Genomic DNA, 17,011 nt, shown 5'->3' with positions numbered 1-17,011 from the left:
ATATAAAATATGGTCCAGTACCACGTGCAAATGGATAAATCTGAAGAGTGCTGCACTAGAACATGCATGTCTCAACAGACTTAGCTCCTAGAAATTTCTGTCATAAGATGGAAATACAAACAAAAATTATTTTATGATTGAAGCAAAAAGGATTAAGCCCAGATAACTCATCTGTACTGGCTGTGCTTCTGATGTACCCATTCTCACCTCTTCCCCTTAACAACCAAGTCAATGATTTTGTTATATTGTATGCATGTAAATTGGACTAATTTCTTTCACTGTGTCCCCAATACTCTAATTTTGCCCTTTCCATCCTTTACCAAGCCTGTCTACATAAGTTGAAGATGCACTCCCTCCTCTGTCCACTTGCTTTTTTCAGACCTCCTTTCAGAGGAGAGGTCAAGCCTTTCCTCTCACCAGCCCTCTCTCATCTTCTTTCTTAGGAGAACATTTTCACCCAGTCTGAGGGGATTACATTTTGCTCATTCCTGTTTGATGCATTTCTTGTGAGACAGGATCAAATGAGATTGAAGGCCCAGAAAACCCCATGCTGTGTACCTTGCATAAAATGTACTTTCTCTTACACTAGAAAAAGGCTTACATGACATATATTTTTTATAAATATATATCTATGAAATTTTGAAAGTAGGCAAAAAACATTATAATATCATAAGGTGGCAAGGAATACAAAAGAAGGAAAAAAAACCACAGTGAATAGAATCCTTTTTTATAAAAAAGAAAACTATGCTTAACACAAACTCCTTCATGAATTCTCTTTATACTTCCAGTGACACAAATTCACCATTCTGCTGACACTGTTGCTGACACTACTGAAAAAGTCACCCAAGATGGCTCATTTTAAAATAAAATTTTACAAGGAGACAAAATGAGGATTTGTAATGGAACATTTCCTTCAACTTAATCACAGCATCATTACTGTAATGGGATAAAGTCCATTTGTTCTTTTAATTTATTTAATGATAAACATATAATATTTTGGGGATAACTCCCACAAAGACATCCAGTTAAAGGAGAAAAATCTTAAATTATAGTTGTCCAAAACAGTCCTCCCCTAATTTACTTGATGCCAACAAACAAGAGATCTCTTCAGTAATTCTGTGTTTCTAACACTGCTATCAGTTTTAATACTACCTCCAGATTCCACTCATTTCAAGTCACTGAGAAATTCTTGAGTATTTACAATCATCAGTCAAACAAGGAACCATTTCAGCTCTTTGACCTTAGAATCATGAGGTATAAGCTTTCAACTTCCATAGGGAAGATATTTTTAAAACCAAGAGTGCATTTCCCAGAATAATGATGCTCTAATACTAAACAGCAGCTCAGTTATTTTGTGTTAAGAAACCAAAGCCCTACTTACACAATTTCAAAGCAGCAGCTGTGACTTTGAAACTAGGAACGCATTCTGGCCACCTGCTTTAAAACCAGCCAAAATAAACGTGGTGGGATGGTTCCTGTTGATAACCATGGGATGGCAGGGCAGCACAGGTTATTTGCTGCTAGGGCTTAGGTCCTAGACATCACTAACTTCTCCAGGATTTCATCTGGATGAGGACCTTGGGATCAAGCTGATCTGAAAGCTGGATTAATTACTAAGTGCTAGTTTGCAGTACTGTTACTCAAGAGGAGCAAAACTTCATTGCACAGCTGAGACACATTGTCCACGGCATGCCATTCACAGTGTGATGTTTTACTCCCACAGCAGATGATACTTCTTAATCCCTTGCCAAACAGAAAGTATTATGGTCTGGCTTACAAGGTATTGGTTTCTTTGAAGAAAGGGTTTGTTTTGCTGCTGTGTTTTTTTGGTTATTTTTTTAATCAACTCAAACCCATCCATAGTAGCAATAACAGTAAACTAAGAATTATTACTTTAAAACTTCAAACTATCCTACTTCTTCTAGTTTTACTAAATGCAAAAAACATTGCATAAAATAGTGTCCACCAGTGAAACTAAACCTTCCCATTATGCTAATGTAGCAGAGTGTACCTCAGAAGATATTTCAGGGCCAAATCCTGCTCTCAGCAGAATTAACAGAGAGTTACTGAACTTCAACAGTAAAAGAATTTAGTTCACAAAATCTCAGCCATTTCTAATTCTCACTATTAAAAAGCAAAAGCAGTCCCCCACAAAAAACTCCAAAGTACTACAGAAGAAAAAGAAACCTTAAATATTTAAAAACATACAAACATGTTCCTAAAATTTTAATTTAATCTAACATTGTTAAAGAAGGAGAGAGGAGAAAAAAAAATCAGGTCACTCACAAGCGCCCTAAGTTCTTTCTGCTTTCTACTCCTCTTTGCCTTACTTTCCCCCCTTGCATTCTCCTTGTGCAGAGGCACATTTTGGACAAAGCACCCACTGTAACACTCACAGTGCCAGGGTGGGAACGCGCTCTTCTCCTTATGGAGAAAGGACACACACTTTGATCTTCAAGGAGAGGACCCTGGATGGTGCAACTCAAAAGGTTGCTACAAGTTTATTTCTTTCTTTTTTTTTTTTTTCCTATAAATTATCCCTCCTTTTGATATCTATTCTTGCTCCTAAAAAAAATACGCACATCAAGTTAAGATGAAAACTGCCCACACGACAAGTTTGTGTTTACAAGCTTAAGAGCAAGCTTCACTTGAACACAGGTCAATGCCTCTTTAAGAAACATCACATACCAAAAAAATCACACATGGTTAGAACACATCATGAGCAGAGAGGAATTGTGGACTCAGTCTGTGAGGCACCGAGCCAGCCTGAGAAGCCCTTTGAAGTTAGAAAAACATCCTCTGGTCAGAGCACATTTGTGAAACCGTGGGACAGGCGCTTTAAACAACATTCACTCCGAGATCACCTGCGGTGTGCCAGTGGATTGGCGCCTGGGTAACTTCAACAACGTAACCCTTTATATTCCACCAACATCACTCACTCCAAAATCTCTCCCATCACCAGCACAGTCACAAAACTGCGTGGCAAAGCATGTACCATTTCCCTCTCTGCACAACACAGGCAGGCAGCTCCAGCAGATGTGTGAAGGCTGGGGAAAGCCAGCTGCCAGCCCCTGGTCGGCAGGAGAGGCTGCTCTCCCTGGCTGACACACAGGGAAGGCATCACCCTGCAAGAAGGGCTCCTGCAAAGCAGTGCTGCACAAGGCACAGCAGAGTCTGGAATGCAGCCAGCCATGACACAGAATACTGCTCCTCACCCTTGTCAGGAGAAGGAAGATCCTTGGCTGTGGATGGCCAAGCCCAGGTAACACAAGGGGTTTTTCCCTCTCCCACTTACACACAGGTAAGACTGAACATCAGAAGACTCTTCTAAGCAAAGTTAGCTCCCTCCACCCAGCTCTGCCATCAGCTATTAGCACCCAGCCCGCTAGCATCACTGTGCTGTGCCAGCCCAATTTAAAGCACATCCACCCCCAGATCTGGCAGCTCTCTCAGGCTGGAATGCCTCTCAGGAGAGTCTCTAACTGAAGGCAGCAGTGGCTACCCAATCCTCGTACTGCTGGATATTGGAACTGATGTGCAATAGCAGACAATCTTGACTAGAGCCCGTGTCAGTTGAGACTGTGGAAGGAACAAGCCTCACCCTGCCTTTGGATAGGGTTCCTGCTGGTGTTAGGAGACACTCAGACTGTACACTAGGCCAGGACTCTCCCTTCTTAAAACATACCCCTAAAGGCACATCATTAGCATTTTTCTCATCCAACCATTCTGCTCTTCTATGTTTGACAAGCTTTCCTACTTTCCCCAGTGGTGGTGAAATTCCCCTCATTTTTGAGGAGACAGGACTGCCAGTGTTGCCATCAGAAACATATGAGGAGGGTCAGATTACTCGTGCAGAGCTAATATGGGACCTCACAGCCTTCTTGCTTCTCCCACAGGACATTACCCATTGTCTGTTATTCAATTACTGACAAATCTAGGGGGTTCCCACTGCAGTGCCCTTGGCTTGTCTTTCCAAATGGGGAAAATCAGAGGTGGCCATAGGCTAAGGACAGATTGTTTTAGCAGAGGTTTGTTCTGTATTTGAACAGCACATGTATGTTTCATGAATAAGCACAAGCAACACCTGCATGCTGCAGCCTAGCTAGTCCCTCCTGGATAGCAGCAAATGTCCAAGGACACAGAGCTACTTCAATGTGCCTTACCTTTGAATTTCAGCAGAGTTCTCACAATCTTTTTTTTTTTTTTCCCCTAAATGGCACATAAAAAAAGAAATCAAACACCCATCTGGAAAAGAGTGCCATGGTAAGGTTGATGACCAAATTCTAGTGAAGTCTATATAGCATCAATGAATACAATACTTCCTTTCCAAATGCTGGGGATTTTTTCTTTCTCTTCTGTCACACATCACCATGTTGCAGTCTGAGAGCAGCTGTCTTTCAAAGTACAGCCCTGTACAATAGCTTACACAGGAAGAGATCTCATTTACTTCTTTATGCTGTGCATTAGTCCAGAGTTAAAGATTTTGTGTGCTTCCTATTAGTCATAAATAAATGATTGAAAACACCCTTAGAGTAGAAGAAAAAAAAATAATGAGATTGTGGTTCAATACTTTAACAAACCAACCTAATTAGATAAAAAAACACCTTCATACAATAAAAATGTGGCATTTTAATGGGTATTAAGCAGTGCTGTGGGAATAGCCTCTTTCAAAACATGCTTTTAAACCTATCTGGAAAATTACACTGCTAATTACAAATGGGAATTTAAGTGGCAGTACAGCTGGGAAAAACTTTTGTGAACCTGTCATAAAATGATCAGATAAACTGCATCTGCAGGGGAAAATACACTGCCATTACACCAGCAATGTAGCTGCCAGATTAAAAGAATATTAGTCTCTTCAACCTTCCCTCATCTTCCACTGATGTGGCAGAGAACCCAATACAAAGCCACTAAAACCAATGAGCAGCTTCCCTTCTATTACAGCAGGACTTTTGCATAAAAGCAAAACAGAAATAATGCAGAATTTTTAGAAATTATAGAAACAGTCTTACCGAACTGCACTGAGTCAGTTAAAAATATACATTTAAATGTAATTTATTTATGGTATTTGAAAAAACTCCTTATACCTATATATCCACATCAGGAACAAGACCTTGCACATAAGCTTTGCATAAATAAAAGTGGCTTTAACTGAGATAACCTATGAAGTTTATCCTCAAAATAAAATTAAATATTCGGGATGGCTAAATGAGGCACAGTTTTTCCATGGGAAAAAAAATAGCCAAGTATTATTTATTTTCCTGTAGGTACTTGTTTTGAAAAGCCTTTCCTCCCCACCTGGCCTTCTGCTAAAAGCCACAATCTACATTTAAACAGTGTGTATGCTTTAGAAAATTATCAACCATCTTTTTTTACAGCAGGAGCTTATGAAATTATTTGATCCACTTTTCATATAGAAAGTCTATGGCTGACCATAAATAGGCAGGCTCCCAGTATAAACTTACCAGGATTACATCAAAGCCCTTCCTCTAGGATCAGACGATTGATTTCTTCAATGCTTTTTAGAATTTCTTCCAGGATATTTTGGGTTATTGCCTTAGACCTTTGCTCAGCTGGAATGACAGATATTCTGTTTGCTAGACTGTGATGTTCTCTCTTTACAGGGGAATGAGTGTCTGTAGTGTACACACACGTACGTTACATGAACAGAGAGAGACTTGGAAAGTTCACAGGCAAAATTATTATTTATTGTTTCAAAAAGAGTAGTTTATTACAGAAACACTGATACAGGCTTAACCACAGCATCTTACGCAATACAGAGAGTGCTTGTTATTCTGTGAGCTCAGGACTGGGACACTCTATGCTCAGAGAAAATCCCCACTCCCCCAAACAGGCATTTGTTCTTTCTACGCACTTAACGCACAAGGCTTAGCCTTACAGCTACTACCCTCTTTACCTAACTCTCTTGAAACCAACTGTCCTGGAAGTATGAAAGAAAGATTTTTAAGATAGGACAAGCAGCAGCTTAGTCCTTACCTACCACTATCAAATCTTTGGGGAATCAGACAGCAAACTATCTCCGAGGGCAATGTGACACACTACCCACCGTTCTCCTTCCTCCCCCAAGACAAATCTGTCACCTCAGTACCACTCATCATTCGCATCAGAGTATGGATCAAAAGATCCGAGCCTGCTCCCAAATCCCATTTCTCCTGCAAGACGGTACTTTGTTCTGTCACTTCCCTACTGAGTCTATCTCCTTATTTTATGCCTCACAGCATGTGTGGCTGCACCCCAAGATCAAACACCCATGCATGATTTTCTTTCACAGATCTTGAATCACAATGTTATACTTTAATAGGAACCTCAATATACTTAATCCCTTTAAAGCTGCCACAGTAATGCCCCCAAATGCATTAAATTTCACCCTAATCGCAAAATACAAAGTATTTCTCTGGATGGACAGTGCAGACTGTTCCGACCACATGCCAATCCACCTCTGAGCTAAAGCAACATGCACTGCCTGCATTTGTTTGTCAGAAGTTCAAGGACACATGGCTGAAAATTCCAGGCGCCTTAAATGTTCTCTGCTGCAAATTTTGCTCAAAACCTAACTGAACATTTAAGGGAGGATCTCACATTCTCAAGGCATTCTCATTGCAAATGACAAAGGAACGAGAGCCACTGAGCCTGAATTTAAATCCAAACCTACTAACACTGAAACCAAAGCTGGTAGATGTCCCCTTTCAAGGTGCAATCAAAACACCCACACCCCACCACAGTCAACTCAATGAGTTTCAGAGTCCACTGAACTCTGAGACTAAGGATTATTACACAAAATTACCAAACTATTGGAGCTTTGGTAAAAAGCAGAAAAACTGCTTGCCTGATAAATCTTGTTCACAAGTGTTAAACTTTATTAAAAATGGCTCTAGGTTTAAGGAACAGCTACTTTTCATGTATGTTTGGCAGAGACCTGGTTTGAACCAAGGAACCACAGGGTCTTCTGCTCCCTCTTCTGCTGCAGGGTTGGTGTCTGGTGGAACCCTTTAGGTGTATTTTTACAGGGCTCTTCTTGGCCATTGAGAACCTTCTCAGGCACTGATAGCATTTCAATTTCCTGTGGCCACTGCCTGGTCATCTGAGGAGCGAAAAGATTCATACCACCAGAAATTTTACAGACCAAAACAATAGGATCATTTATTGCCCTATAATATACAGTAGGCCAAACCACAGAATCGCAAAATGGTTCAGGTTGGAAGGGACCACATCATATGGGTCATCCGGTCCAAGCTCCCTGCTTCAGCTGGGCCATCCCAGAGCACAGGCCACAGGATTGTGTCCAGAAGGTTCTTGAATCTCTCCAGTGAAGGGAGACTCCACAGCCTCTTGGACAATCTGTTCCAGTGCTTGGTCACTGCACAGCAAGGAAGTTCTTCCTCATGTTCAGGTGGAAATTTCAGTGCATCAGTTTCTTCCAATTGTCTCTTCTCCTATTACTTAGCCCTACCAAGCAGAGTCTGGCTCCAGCCTCTCGACACTCTCCCTTCAGATACTGACAGACATTGATGAGGTCTCCTCTCAGCCACCTTTCCTGAAAGCACTACAGAACCTCCCCAAAAGACACTCCCTTCCTTAAACAACTAGATTCTGTATGACTAAACCACAAGTATTCCTGATGTACAATAGGCACCTATCAGGTGATGTGAGACACAAACACAGAGATTAGAGAATCCAGTTGAATGCTTGCTTACAGACAAAAACCTGCTGGAAAGCAAAGTCCCATGGCAAGCCAATGGGTCACCTTATTAAACATTGGATATTAGGTTACATGGCAGCAGTATGTTTGGAATACGACTATACAAGCCTTTCCAACCCAAAAAGGGATGTCTCACATGTTCAGAAGTGCCACTGTAATTCCTCAACTTAAAAAACAAAATACATGCCATATTGCTCTGATGACAACAAACCCAGAAGCCTACAAAAAGCAAATGCCCTGCACAACAGTTCCCCTTGCAGAGACACCAGGGGAGCAGTGGTTGGAGATGCACAAATCATTTCCCCTTTCCCTTAGCTCACGCTAAAAGCCAGCGCAGACCTTCCACCACAGCTAACACCATTGGCCTTCTACCACTGGAAGAGAAATGTCATGAGATATTGCAATACAAACATGCTTTCCTGGCTCAAAAATCAGACACAATGAAGATTTTGCATTTGGAACTTGGTTAATAATTCTTGAATGGAATACAGTCCAACTTAGGCTCCCATAGCTGTAGTTACTCTGTAGGAGTAAATACAGGCTTAGTTTTGCTGCCAATGTTGGCAGATATGACTAAATAAATTCACAGAGAAAGTATATTTGACCATTCCTTCACATTCATTTTTTTAAACTAAAACCTTACCTCACTTTCCATGAAAAGATATCTATAAATATCACATAGTTTGAAAACTCACAAGTATTCAAATTGGTATATGAAGAAGAAAAGTAGTTCCATTACAAAAAAAAAAAAAAACAAAACAAAATCCTTCATGTATTTTTTACCTCTGAACATCTACCATTTGCTTTCCAACCAGGGTTTGATGCTGACATTCACGAAGCAAAATCCGTCTGCAAGGATTTCTATAAATGCCAACATCTGCAGCACTGGGAGCAATGTTCCATTCTGATTTAAATATCATCACCGAACAATTATTTCCCCAACTTTGGAAAAACTAACTCCTACAAAGTTTCAGTACTCAAGAGGCTTCTCTTTCCTCTGTTCATAACTCAACACAAAAGAAACCATAAAAGTCAACTAAGATCTTCTTCTGAAGGGTGCATACAAACAGCCACTTACTGAGCTCCTCCTGGGTCATATTACAGATCTCAAAACCTACGGAAAACCCTTCTGTTAATGAATGTTGCTGTAAAGAACACTCCCATATGTCGACAATCATGCTACAAATGTGCCATTTTTGTTATAACTAAAGTTTTAGTGTGAAGTTCTGGACTGCATTATTTACATTTAAGACATTAAAGAATATAATGTATTGTTGTTACTTTTCATCCTGGATTACAGAAGAAAACATACACCATAACCAAGGCTTTCTCATTCAGAAGAATTAAGGCTTCACTAAGCCAACAGGGACTATCAGGAGCCCAAGAGACACAGATGAGGACTTGACCCAGCTACTACAGAGAACATGTTTTCTTCTTACAAATACCAGCCTAAGTAACTCCACTTTAGAGGGAGTGGGAGAAAGAGGGTTGTTAAGAGATCAAAAAAAAGTTCCTTTAATGAGATTGTTTGCAGAAACTTCACGGGCCATTCGGCTTTCCAATCAACATGCCAAATTAAATGTGCACCACATTAAATCTGAAACACCTATAAAACAAGCCCTGATGAAATACAGACAGTCTTCCATCTACCTCCTCCATATGGCTCAAGCAAAGTCAACTTTTAATTTCATAACACAAAATATTTAATTTATGCTTTTCTTCATATGTCAATTTAACCTCTGGCACATAGCTTTGAAACCATATAAGGATGCCTAACACTTTCCATATGGCAACTGAATTGTGGCTTTTAATTGCACCAACTGGTATCATTCAAGGATAATTCCCTTGGAATCCAGCTTTCTGCTACAGTATTGGCCAATTCACTAATCTCATCACCATGGCACTAATACTTTCAGAGACTCTTTGATTGTTAATATTCATATTATAATTTTCCCAAACCAGAGCTGTCAAGATATACTATGTACATCACTAATTAAATTATCTTGGTTTGTTGGCACCAAATTTCAACACTAAGTAAGACTCTGCTTCTCTCTCTCTCAATACAAAGTTTGGTAAATTTATTTTAAATGCCATAGACAATATTTTTGTGTACTAAAATACTTTCTAGTCATACCAATGCTGAGTCTGCTGTTTATTTTAATCTTCAGAGTCAATAAAAATAATTATTTATATAGTACTGACATTAATGGACTTGAAAACATTTCAGTTAAAAAGATCTCTTCAAGCAGTCACACAAGATAACAACCAAGTAAACTTTCATTGCTCTTGTCACCATACCAGTAAGAAGGCAGCCTTTCAAGTGTCACTAGCCATGAAATGACCCAAGATAGTGCTACAGTTAAATCTTGCATTTCAACAGCCTTTCAACCATAGTATGTACATAACACAAAAAAAGTCTCATTTCTGTTTATTATTTTCATTTTGGATGAATGACCTACCCAGCTGTGTCTTCCGTAAGGCGATGTATTTTTAATATGCACACACACACACACAATTCAACAGTGGGGGACTGGGAAGGCCTTCTTTTTTAATTTAAGATTGATCATACTAGAGGAGCAGTGAAGTTGACACTGGTGTTGTCTCCTCTCAGCCATGCAAGGAATGCCCATTAATGTCACTGGCAGTTACAGGCACAGAACAAATGGAGAACAAGCCCCACCTCTGAAGTACTGATGCGCCTCAGAATTTCATACTGCGCTAGTCCCAAACCAGATACTCAACTCTAATTAATGTCAATTAGGGTTGAACATGAGGATCACTAGCACCACTGAGCCCAGAAGAAGTGGTAAGTTAAAGTCATTTCTATTTTACCTAAAATGATTACCTACAATGTGGCTCACTGAGAGTTGGTTTGAAATTTAATTAAAAATTTGGGACTTTTTCCATTCCCAAGCACAGATCTCAATGAGACGCACAAGAACCTCATAAAACTTCTTATGGCTTTGAAGATAAAAGTAAATGGAACTAAGCAAATGTCATATTTAATATTCCCCCCTCTAGCATAGAGCCATTTCTCAGTTAAATAAACAAATACATGAATATTTGCAAACAATGTTGATTTCCAAAAATAGTTTGTAAAAGTAAACACACTGAATAAATTTAAACTTAAGAATTATACAGAATAATCCACAGTATCAGAAAACCTTTCTGGATACAAGTTAACTCATTCATAAAGCAGCAAAAGAAGTGTATCCAGTTGCTAGCAGATTTACAGCCTCAGTGGTTTCAATTAGCTTTGAAACCAGAAGATGACTCTGGACCTCATACTTTTCATGGATGCAACAGAATTCCTTTTCTCTTTAATCCTGCATGATGTGGAAGCTGCAGGCCAGCCCTCGGCCAGCAGAGCCATTAAACCCCTTAGAGCAGAGCAGCCCCTGCTGGGCGGGTGGCAATGGTTTAATGAGATCAGAGCTCTGGCCCAGCACAGCCAGCTGCACACACACCACGGGCACTCACTGCGGACACACTCCCCTCCCCTGCCTCATCCCCTTCACCCAACCATCCTCCACGACACCCTTCTCAGAAGACTGGTGCTTCTGGCAACAGCTGGACATTAATTTCTGTTCTTTCAGTGAATTGGAGGGGAGAGACAGATGGACAGGACACAACACGGACAACACATCAGCTGAGGGAAGTCTTCTCTAATCGAGAAACCCTCAAAACTTCTGCTCAGGAGAAGGAAAGGTGACATACAATTGAACTCTTCTTGAGTGAAGTGATGTAAAGGCCTCCCCTCCACGACAATTGTAAATTCAATCATTCTAGAGTACTACAAATGAAACTTTACAGATTTCCTGCATTAGTCACTCATTCCTCTTGTAAAACACTGCATGAATCCCCTGAACTTCAGTGTCATCTCCCCTGGATGACTAACTTCAGCAGAACAATTCACTGTCTGTTCTTGATAGAAATAGCCTTCCAACTACAACCAGGACAGAATTTTTGGCTTATAGACAGTAAAATAAATCAAATTGCACTATCATGTCCAAGTTCTCATAAAAATTATTCAAATTTTGGATTCTCAGTCTTAGAAGCTCTTCAGGCCAGGCTAGGCTCTTCTCTCCCATCAACAGGTCTTTGGAAGTAAACTGAATTTCACCAAATAGGCCCTACATACTAACAAAACCATCAACAAAGCTCTGGTAAAGGATTCCTACTCGAAAAATTATTTCTAGGACCACTATTTTTTTAACACAGCTGTATGTTTCTATGAATGCAGATATTTTCATCAGCATTTGATCTAGTTCTTTCTGACATAACTCAAAAACGCATCAACTTGGGATCTATTTTGGGGGAAAAAATCCATGTTTTACTGAAAAGTCACAGTTTCAGCTGTGACACAATAAAACTGTACCATTCCTCAGAGCCTTGTAAGCTTATTGAACATTTTAGGATTAATTTTGAAGCAGTAAAGAGAAGAGCCCTTGGTCAATTCAAGAGCTACACTATTGGGGACTATATTACACTATTGTCCCATACAACCCTGTTACTAACCATTAGCAGAAGAAACTACTATTTCTACATCTTGAGGAGACCAAAGAACCAAGAGGTTAGGCTACAATTCCTTTTGTATCTTGGTATAATTATACTAGAGATCAAAGAGATCTCAGAAGAGAAGCAGTCATGCAATCTCAGTTATGGAGTCAATAGCTGTGACTCCGTAATCCTTGTCAAAATGACTGTACATATGGCACATATGGTTCCAATGTAGGATTAGAAATGCATCCTTCCATATTCCAAAAGTTCATATTTTAAAGGAACTTTAATGTTGCTGTCACAGTGTGCCTGTGACAGGATGACAATTAAACTAAGTCAATAAGCAGGCTATACATGCACACAGATACTACCAAATATATTAGGCAATAAATGGCAAATATTTCTGAACATTCAGAAACATCTCTATAAGGATGGCAGTAAAAAGCCTCATGGGAGCAGTGCTTTTAAACACACTTAAACCTATTTACAGTTTTATAATCTACTAAAACTGTAGACTAATATTTAATTAATGGCTTGCTAATTGCTGAGCCATCATGAGGAGGACTTCCTCTTGAGTAAGTGGAGAAATACTGTTCTACTGTCATTCCAGCTGAGCAGACCTGAGGAAACTGCCAACTGAAGTGTTGTGAATAGAAAGTATCCATGACAAAATATACTTTCTCCTCCTTTTCAGAAACCAAATCATCTTTGTGGAAGAAAACACATTTCACAAACTAAAATCAGTTTTTACCTTTACCTCTTGCATATTAAATTATGTTTAGTTTGGTGAGATGAGCTTCTTTTCTAGAAAATATACATGTGAAAGGTAGAACATATGTAAAAACCGCATCTTACAAAAATTGGGATAATTAGAAAATAATTAAAAACACGTGTTTTTACTCTTTGCATCTACATCATAGTATATACTATTGTTAATGAGAACTTCTTTGAATATATTGTTTCCAAGTAAAGCACAATAAATATCATTTCAGCCAATCATACCTGCAAGTCGAAGGTGATTATGCTCATCAGCACCAAACAAATCAATATCTTACCCCTTTGTCTCTACTTCTACCGACTCTCACACACTTTATGCTACTCAAAATACAATACTGGTGGAATCTAAAATGTCATCATTAGCTTTTCCCATACTACACATCTTCTGCTCACTTCAACATCCCATCTAAAATGAAGTATTCTCGACTTGTAAGTTAATTTTTCCTGAGACACAAGAAGTCCAGGCTTCTGACAATACAACTGGTAGCTAACAAAGCAAAGAGCCTGCAGGAGGTTTGGTGGCCCTGGCTCTGCTTGTGCTTTCAAAGCCACACTGCTTGCTGGGAAGCAGAGATTCCAATCTCTCCATCTCTCAGGTTACCTTTCCAGTGATGAAGCTTTCAGGACTTGATCCAAAGTCAATGGGATTCTTTCAGTAAACATCAATAAGCTCTGGATCACACCCTGAAACACTATGAGGACCATATCTAAGTAATGTTAAGTCTGTTTACCTCCCATGATGCCTTTTTGTTTAAAGAGACAACATTAAAAATAAATAAAAGAAAACGGCAACTGAAACATTTCCTCCCGCCTGCTTTACATGGAGAACTGAAGGAAGGAGAAGGGGTGAAAAGTGACCAGTGAAACAGCCAGGACAAGTGACTGGCACAGTAACTCTCGTGGAGAAAGTCAGCCTCACGTTATTCGCAAAGAGCAAATAAATAACAATAACTCTTCGGGGACTTCTTGCCTGCCAAAATGTCACAGGCAAACTTGTGCACTAATCAGGGTTCACAAGCTATCGCACGCCGGCTGGGTGCTGGGCTTTCCCCAGAGATTGTTTGTTCCTGTTTGTGAAAGGTTTTGTTCTAATCGTACTGCCCAGACACCAGCAGTCAGGTTCCCTTACTCCTCTGGCTTTTGCACCCTCACCAAGTTTGCTCTGCAGCTTCTAACTTCATCAAAGGACTGAAGGAAACCACCCACGGGGCAGCGCCTCGGAGCAACATTAGGGCAAAGAAAACCTTCCTTTGCACAACCGCCCCTTGGGAGGGAAAGAGGGATGTAGAAAGAGCTTTTGCTTTTCACTATTTCAAAGGGAAGGGGCGGGGGGGCAGCGAGGACTGACATACCCTGGCGCTGGAGAGCCTGCACACGGCGCGGTGCTGGCAGCCGTGCTGGAGTCCCGAGCTGCTGCCGCCGCTGCTGCTGCCCCCGGAGTATTTCTGCTTCACCATCCAGTCCTCCAGCCCTCTGCGAGCCAGAGAGGCGTTCACCGCAAAACTATCACCTAGAAAAAAGGAGACAATGCCTCCGCTGAGCCGCCCGCAGAGCCCGCCCGAACCCCGCGGCCGTCCCTGCGCCCCGCCGGGGCTGGAGCTGGGACTGGAGCTGGGACTGGAGCCGGGACTGGAGCTGGGACTGGCACCGGGGCCGGAGCCAGGACTGGCACTGGGACCGGCCCCGGGACTGGCACCGCGGCCGGAGCCGGGGCTGGAGCCGGGACTGGCCCCGGGGCTGGAGCCGGGACTGGCTCCGGGAGCGGGGCAGCCGCGCAGAGCGCGAAGCGCGGCGGAAAGTTGAGGGGAGAGGGCAAGGGCCGGGGGCAGGCAGCCGGACCGGGGAAAGGCGTTCGAAGTTACTAACAGTGAGGAGCCATCCCTACCTTCTGGACTTTCTCTGGGTTTACAAACGGCAGCTAGGCAGATCCGGAGGAAAGTGTGTGAGGGAAATAATAAAGGAAGATCGTTAGACACCAGAATAAAATCACAGCAACAAACCGAGTAAAATCCGAATAAAGGGAAGGGGCTAAGGAAGTAGCAAGTGAAAGGAACTAACCATGTTTCGAGTGAAGTTTCCCCATCTCTCTGCATTGATCTGCAATTACGATTCATTTGACTGTTTTCAGTAGGGTCAGGTTCGCTTGTTGTTATTTTTTGTAGATATATAAAATCCCAGCGTGTTTAGAAATCCATGTGCTCCGCTTCTCCCTGCTAACACACAAGCGAGCTCAAATCTCAGCTCCTCTCCTGCAGCACGGTCCGGCGTCCCCCTCTCCGCTCCAGCCTTCCTCCTCTCTGCTCTCTTTCCCAAAGACAGAGGCGGTTACAAAAGACCTTACTTCACCCACCGGGGAACATGATTGACACCTCATTGAGATTAGACCACTTGCAGGCAGCCTCCGCCTTCCCATTGGGCCGCGGCGGCAGATGAAAGGGGCGAGTGAGCCTTTTGGAGGCTCAAAAAGGAAAAAGGGAAGGGAAAAAAAAAAAAAAAAAAAAAAAAAAAAAAGAAGGAGAAGAAGAAGAAAAAAAAAAAAAAAGAAAGAAAGAAAAAGGAGCAGCCGGGGCGCGTTTCACTTCCAGCCAGGCACGGGCGGCGGGGCCGGCCCCGCTCGGCGCAGCCCCGCGGGCGCCGGGCGGACAATGCGCCCGCTGCCCCCCGGCGCGGCCCGGCCCCGCCAGCGCCGCCCTCCGCAGCCCGCGGAGCCCCCGGGCCCGGCCCCGCCCGCTCCCCCGCTCGGGCCGCGGGGCCGGAACCGGCCGGGCTCCGCAGCCGCCGCCCCTCGGGGCCGGCCCCGCTCGGCGCAGCCCGCACGCCCGGCGGGCTCCCCGCACCAATGCCTCCCGGCTCCCCTGGAGCCGGCCGCGCTGCTGAGACCCTCCTGTCCCTGCTTCCCCGTATCTGGATCGCGCAGGAACACGGCATGTCTGGAAAAGCAGTTGTTCTGCTGACTTAGTCGTGCAAATTGTTTTTCATGGGCATCCCTTCGCACACAAGTGATCCTAATGAAGCCGCTGCTAATGCCAAAATGTAGTTCTCAGGGTCAGGTCCGGAACCCTTTCTCAGTGATTCAAAATGTTGGCGGCAGGAGGACAAAGTCTCTCCCAGCTTTTTTTCATTATTAGTTAAGTAGATGAGATTTACAAAGAATCTCCCCTACTTCTCCAAATCATGAATGGTGTATTTTTTTACACATAGCATAAACTAAAAGGAAACTTGCTGTTTCGTAACAATAATTCTCACAGTCATTAAAAATTTGCTTTCTTACTCTGGCTGGTCATTATATTTCTGTTTATGAAAATCACTTCTCCCTTGAGATCCTTGTAGTTCAACTAGGAGAGATAAAAGGGAGTGTGTAGTAGATTCAGAACAAGAAGAAATGAAGACTTCTGAGAATTTAACTCAAGAAACTGCTAGTCAAACTATGTAGGGTTTGACCCAGATGGGCCTGGTCCAAAAACTTCAAGGCCACATCTGTGCTTTCAAATCCATACGTTTCAAGCACAGGGAGGAAGGAGTTAGACTTGGGAGCTCATCTGAAAAAAAGATTCAAAGCATATGTAGTAACACTTCTGCAGGGAATTGGGACCGGGAGAGGAGGGTCAGGCTTGGAGCTCATTTTTAGAAGGAATTCCAAAGCACATGGATGTGGTGAAGGTCTGGTATGAAACAACTGCACAGCACAGCCAATGCAATGCCATTAAATGGACCGTTTCAACCCAAATTGTTCTTTGGATGATTGCAAAGTCATTTCTCACATTATTCCAACTATTTATCTGTCTAGCGGAGAAAGCCCTTGCGTTGTGAAATGCAGACATTGCAACAGCATCAATTGCTTGTCAAATAGCTAATAACATGCATCTTTTGTGAATTTCTTTTTTCATGTATTTAAATAATTTATTTGGCCCATTTTTTATGCATTTTATTTTTATTTGGCCCATTATTTTTATGCATTATTATTTTGTGCATTTAAAGTGACAAATTTGTTCATTTGAAGACTTGTTTTGGATG

The 17,011-nt window shown here is 42.0% G+C and overlaps 1 protein-coding gene across 1 annotated transcript in view; it reads right to left on the bottom strand.

The window, feature by feature from the left end:
• NKD1 (NKD inhibitor of WNT signaling pathway 1) overlaps nucleotides 1–15,474 on the bottom strand; it is a 111,600-nt gene extending 96,126 nt beyond the window's left edge. Inside the window, exons 1-3 of the mRNA XM_058846206.1 lie at nucleotides 15,056–15,474; nucleotides 14,883–14,915; nucleotides 14,350–14,507 (exon numbers count right to left, since the gene is read on the bottom strand). Coding sequence (XP_058702189.1) covers nucleotides 14,350–14,507; nucleotides 14,883–14,915; nucleotides 15,056–15,080 — 216 coding nt within the window. The 5' untranslated portion in view covers nucleotides 15,081–15,474. The remainder of the gene's footprint in view (nucleotides 1–14,349; nucleotides 14,508–14,882; nucleotides 14,916–15,055) is intronic.
• Nucleotides 15,475–17,011: the final 1,537 nt, after the last annotated feature.

The sequence above is a fragment of the Poecile atricapillus genome, chromosome 10, assembly GCF_030490865.1.
Source record: "Poecile atricapillus isolate bPoeAtr1 chromosome 10, bPoeAtr1.hap1, whole genome shotgun sequence".
Classification (NCBI taxonomy): Eukaryota; Metazoa; Chordata; class Aves; order Passeriformes; family Paridae; genus Poecile; species Poecile atricapillus.
Note: the sequence above shows the minus strand (reverse complement) of the source record. Positions and strands in the feature narration are given on the sequence as shown.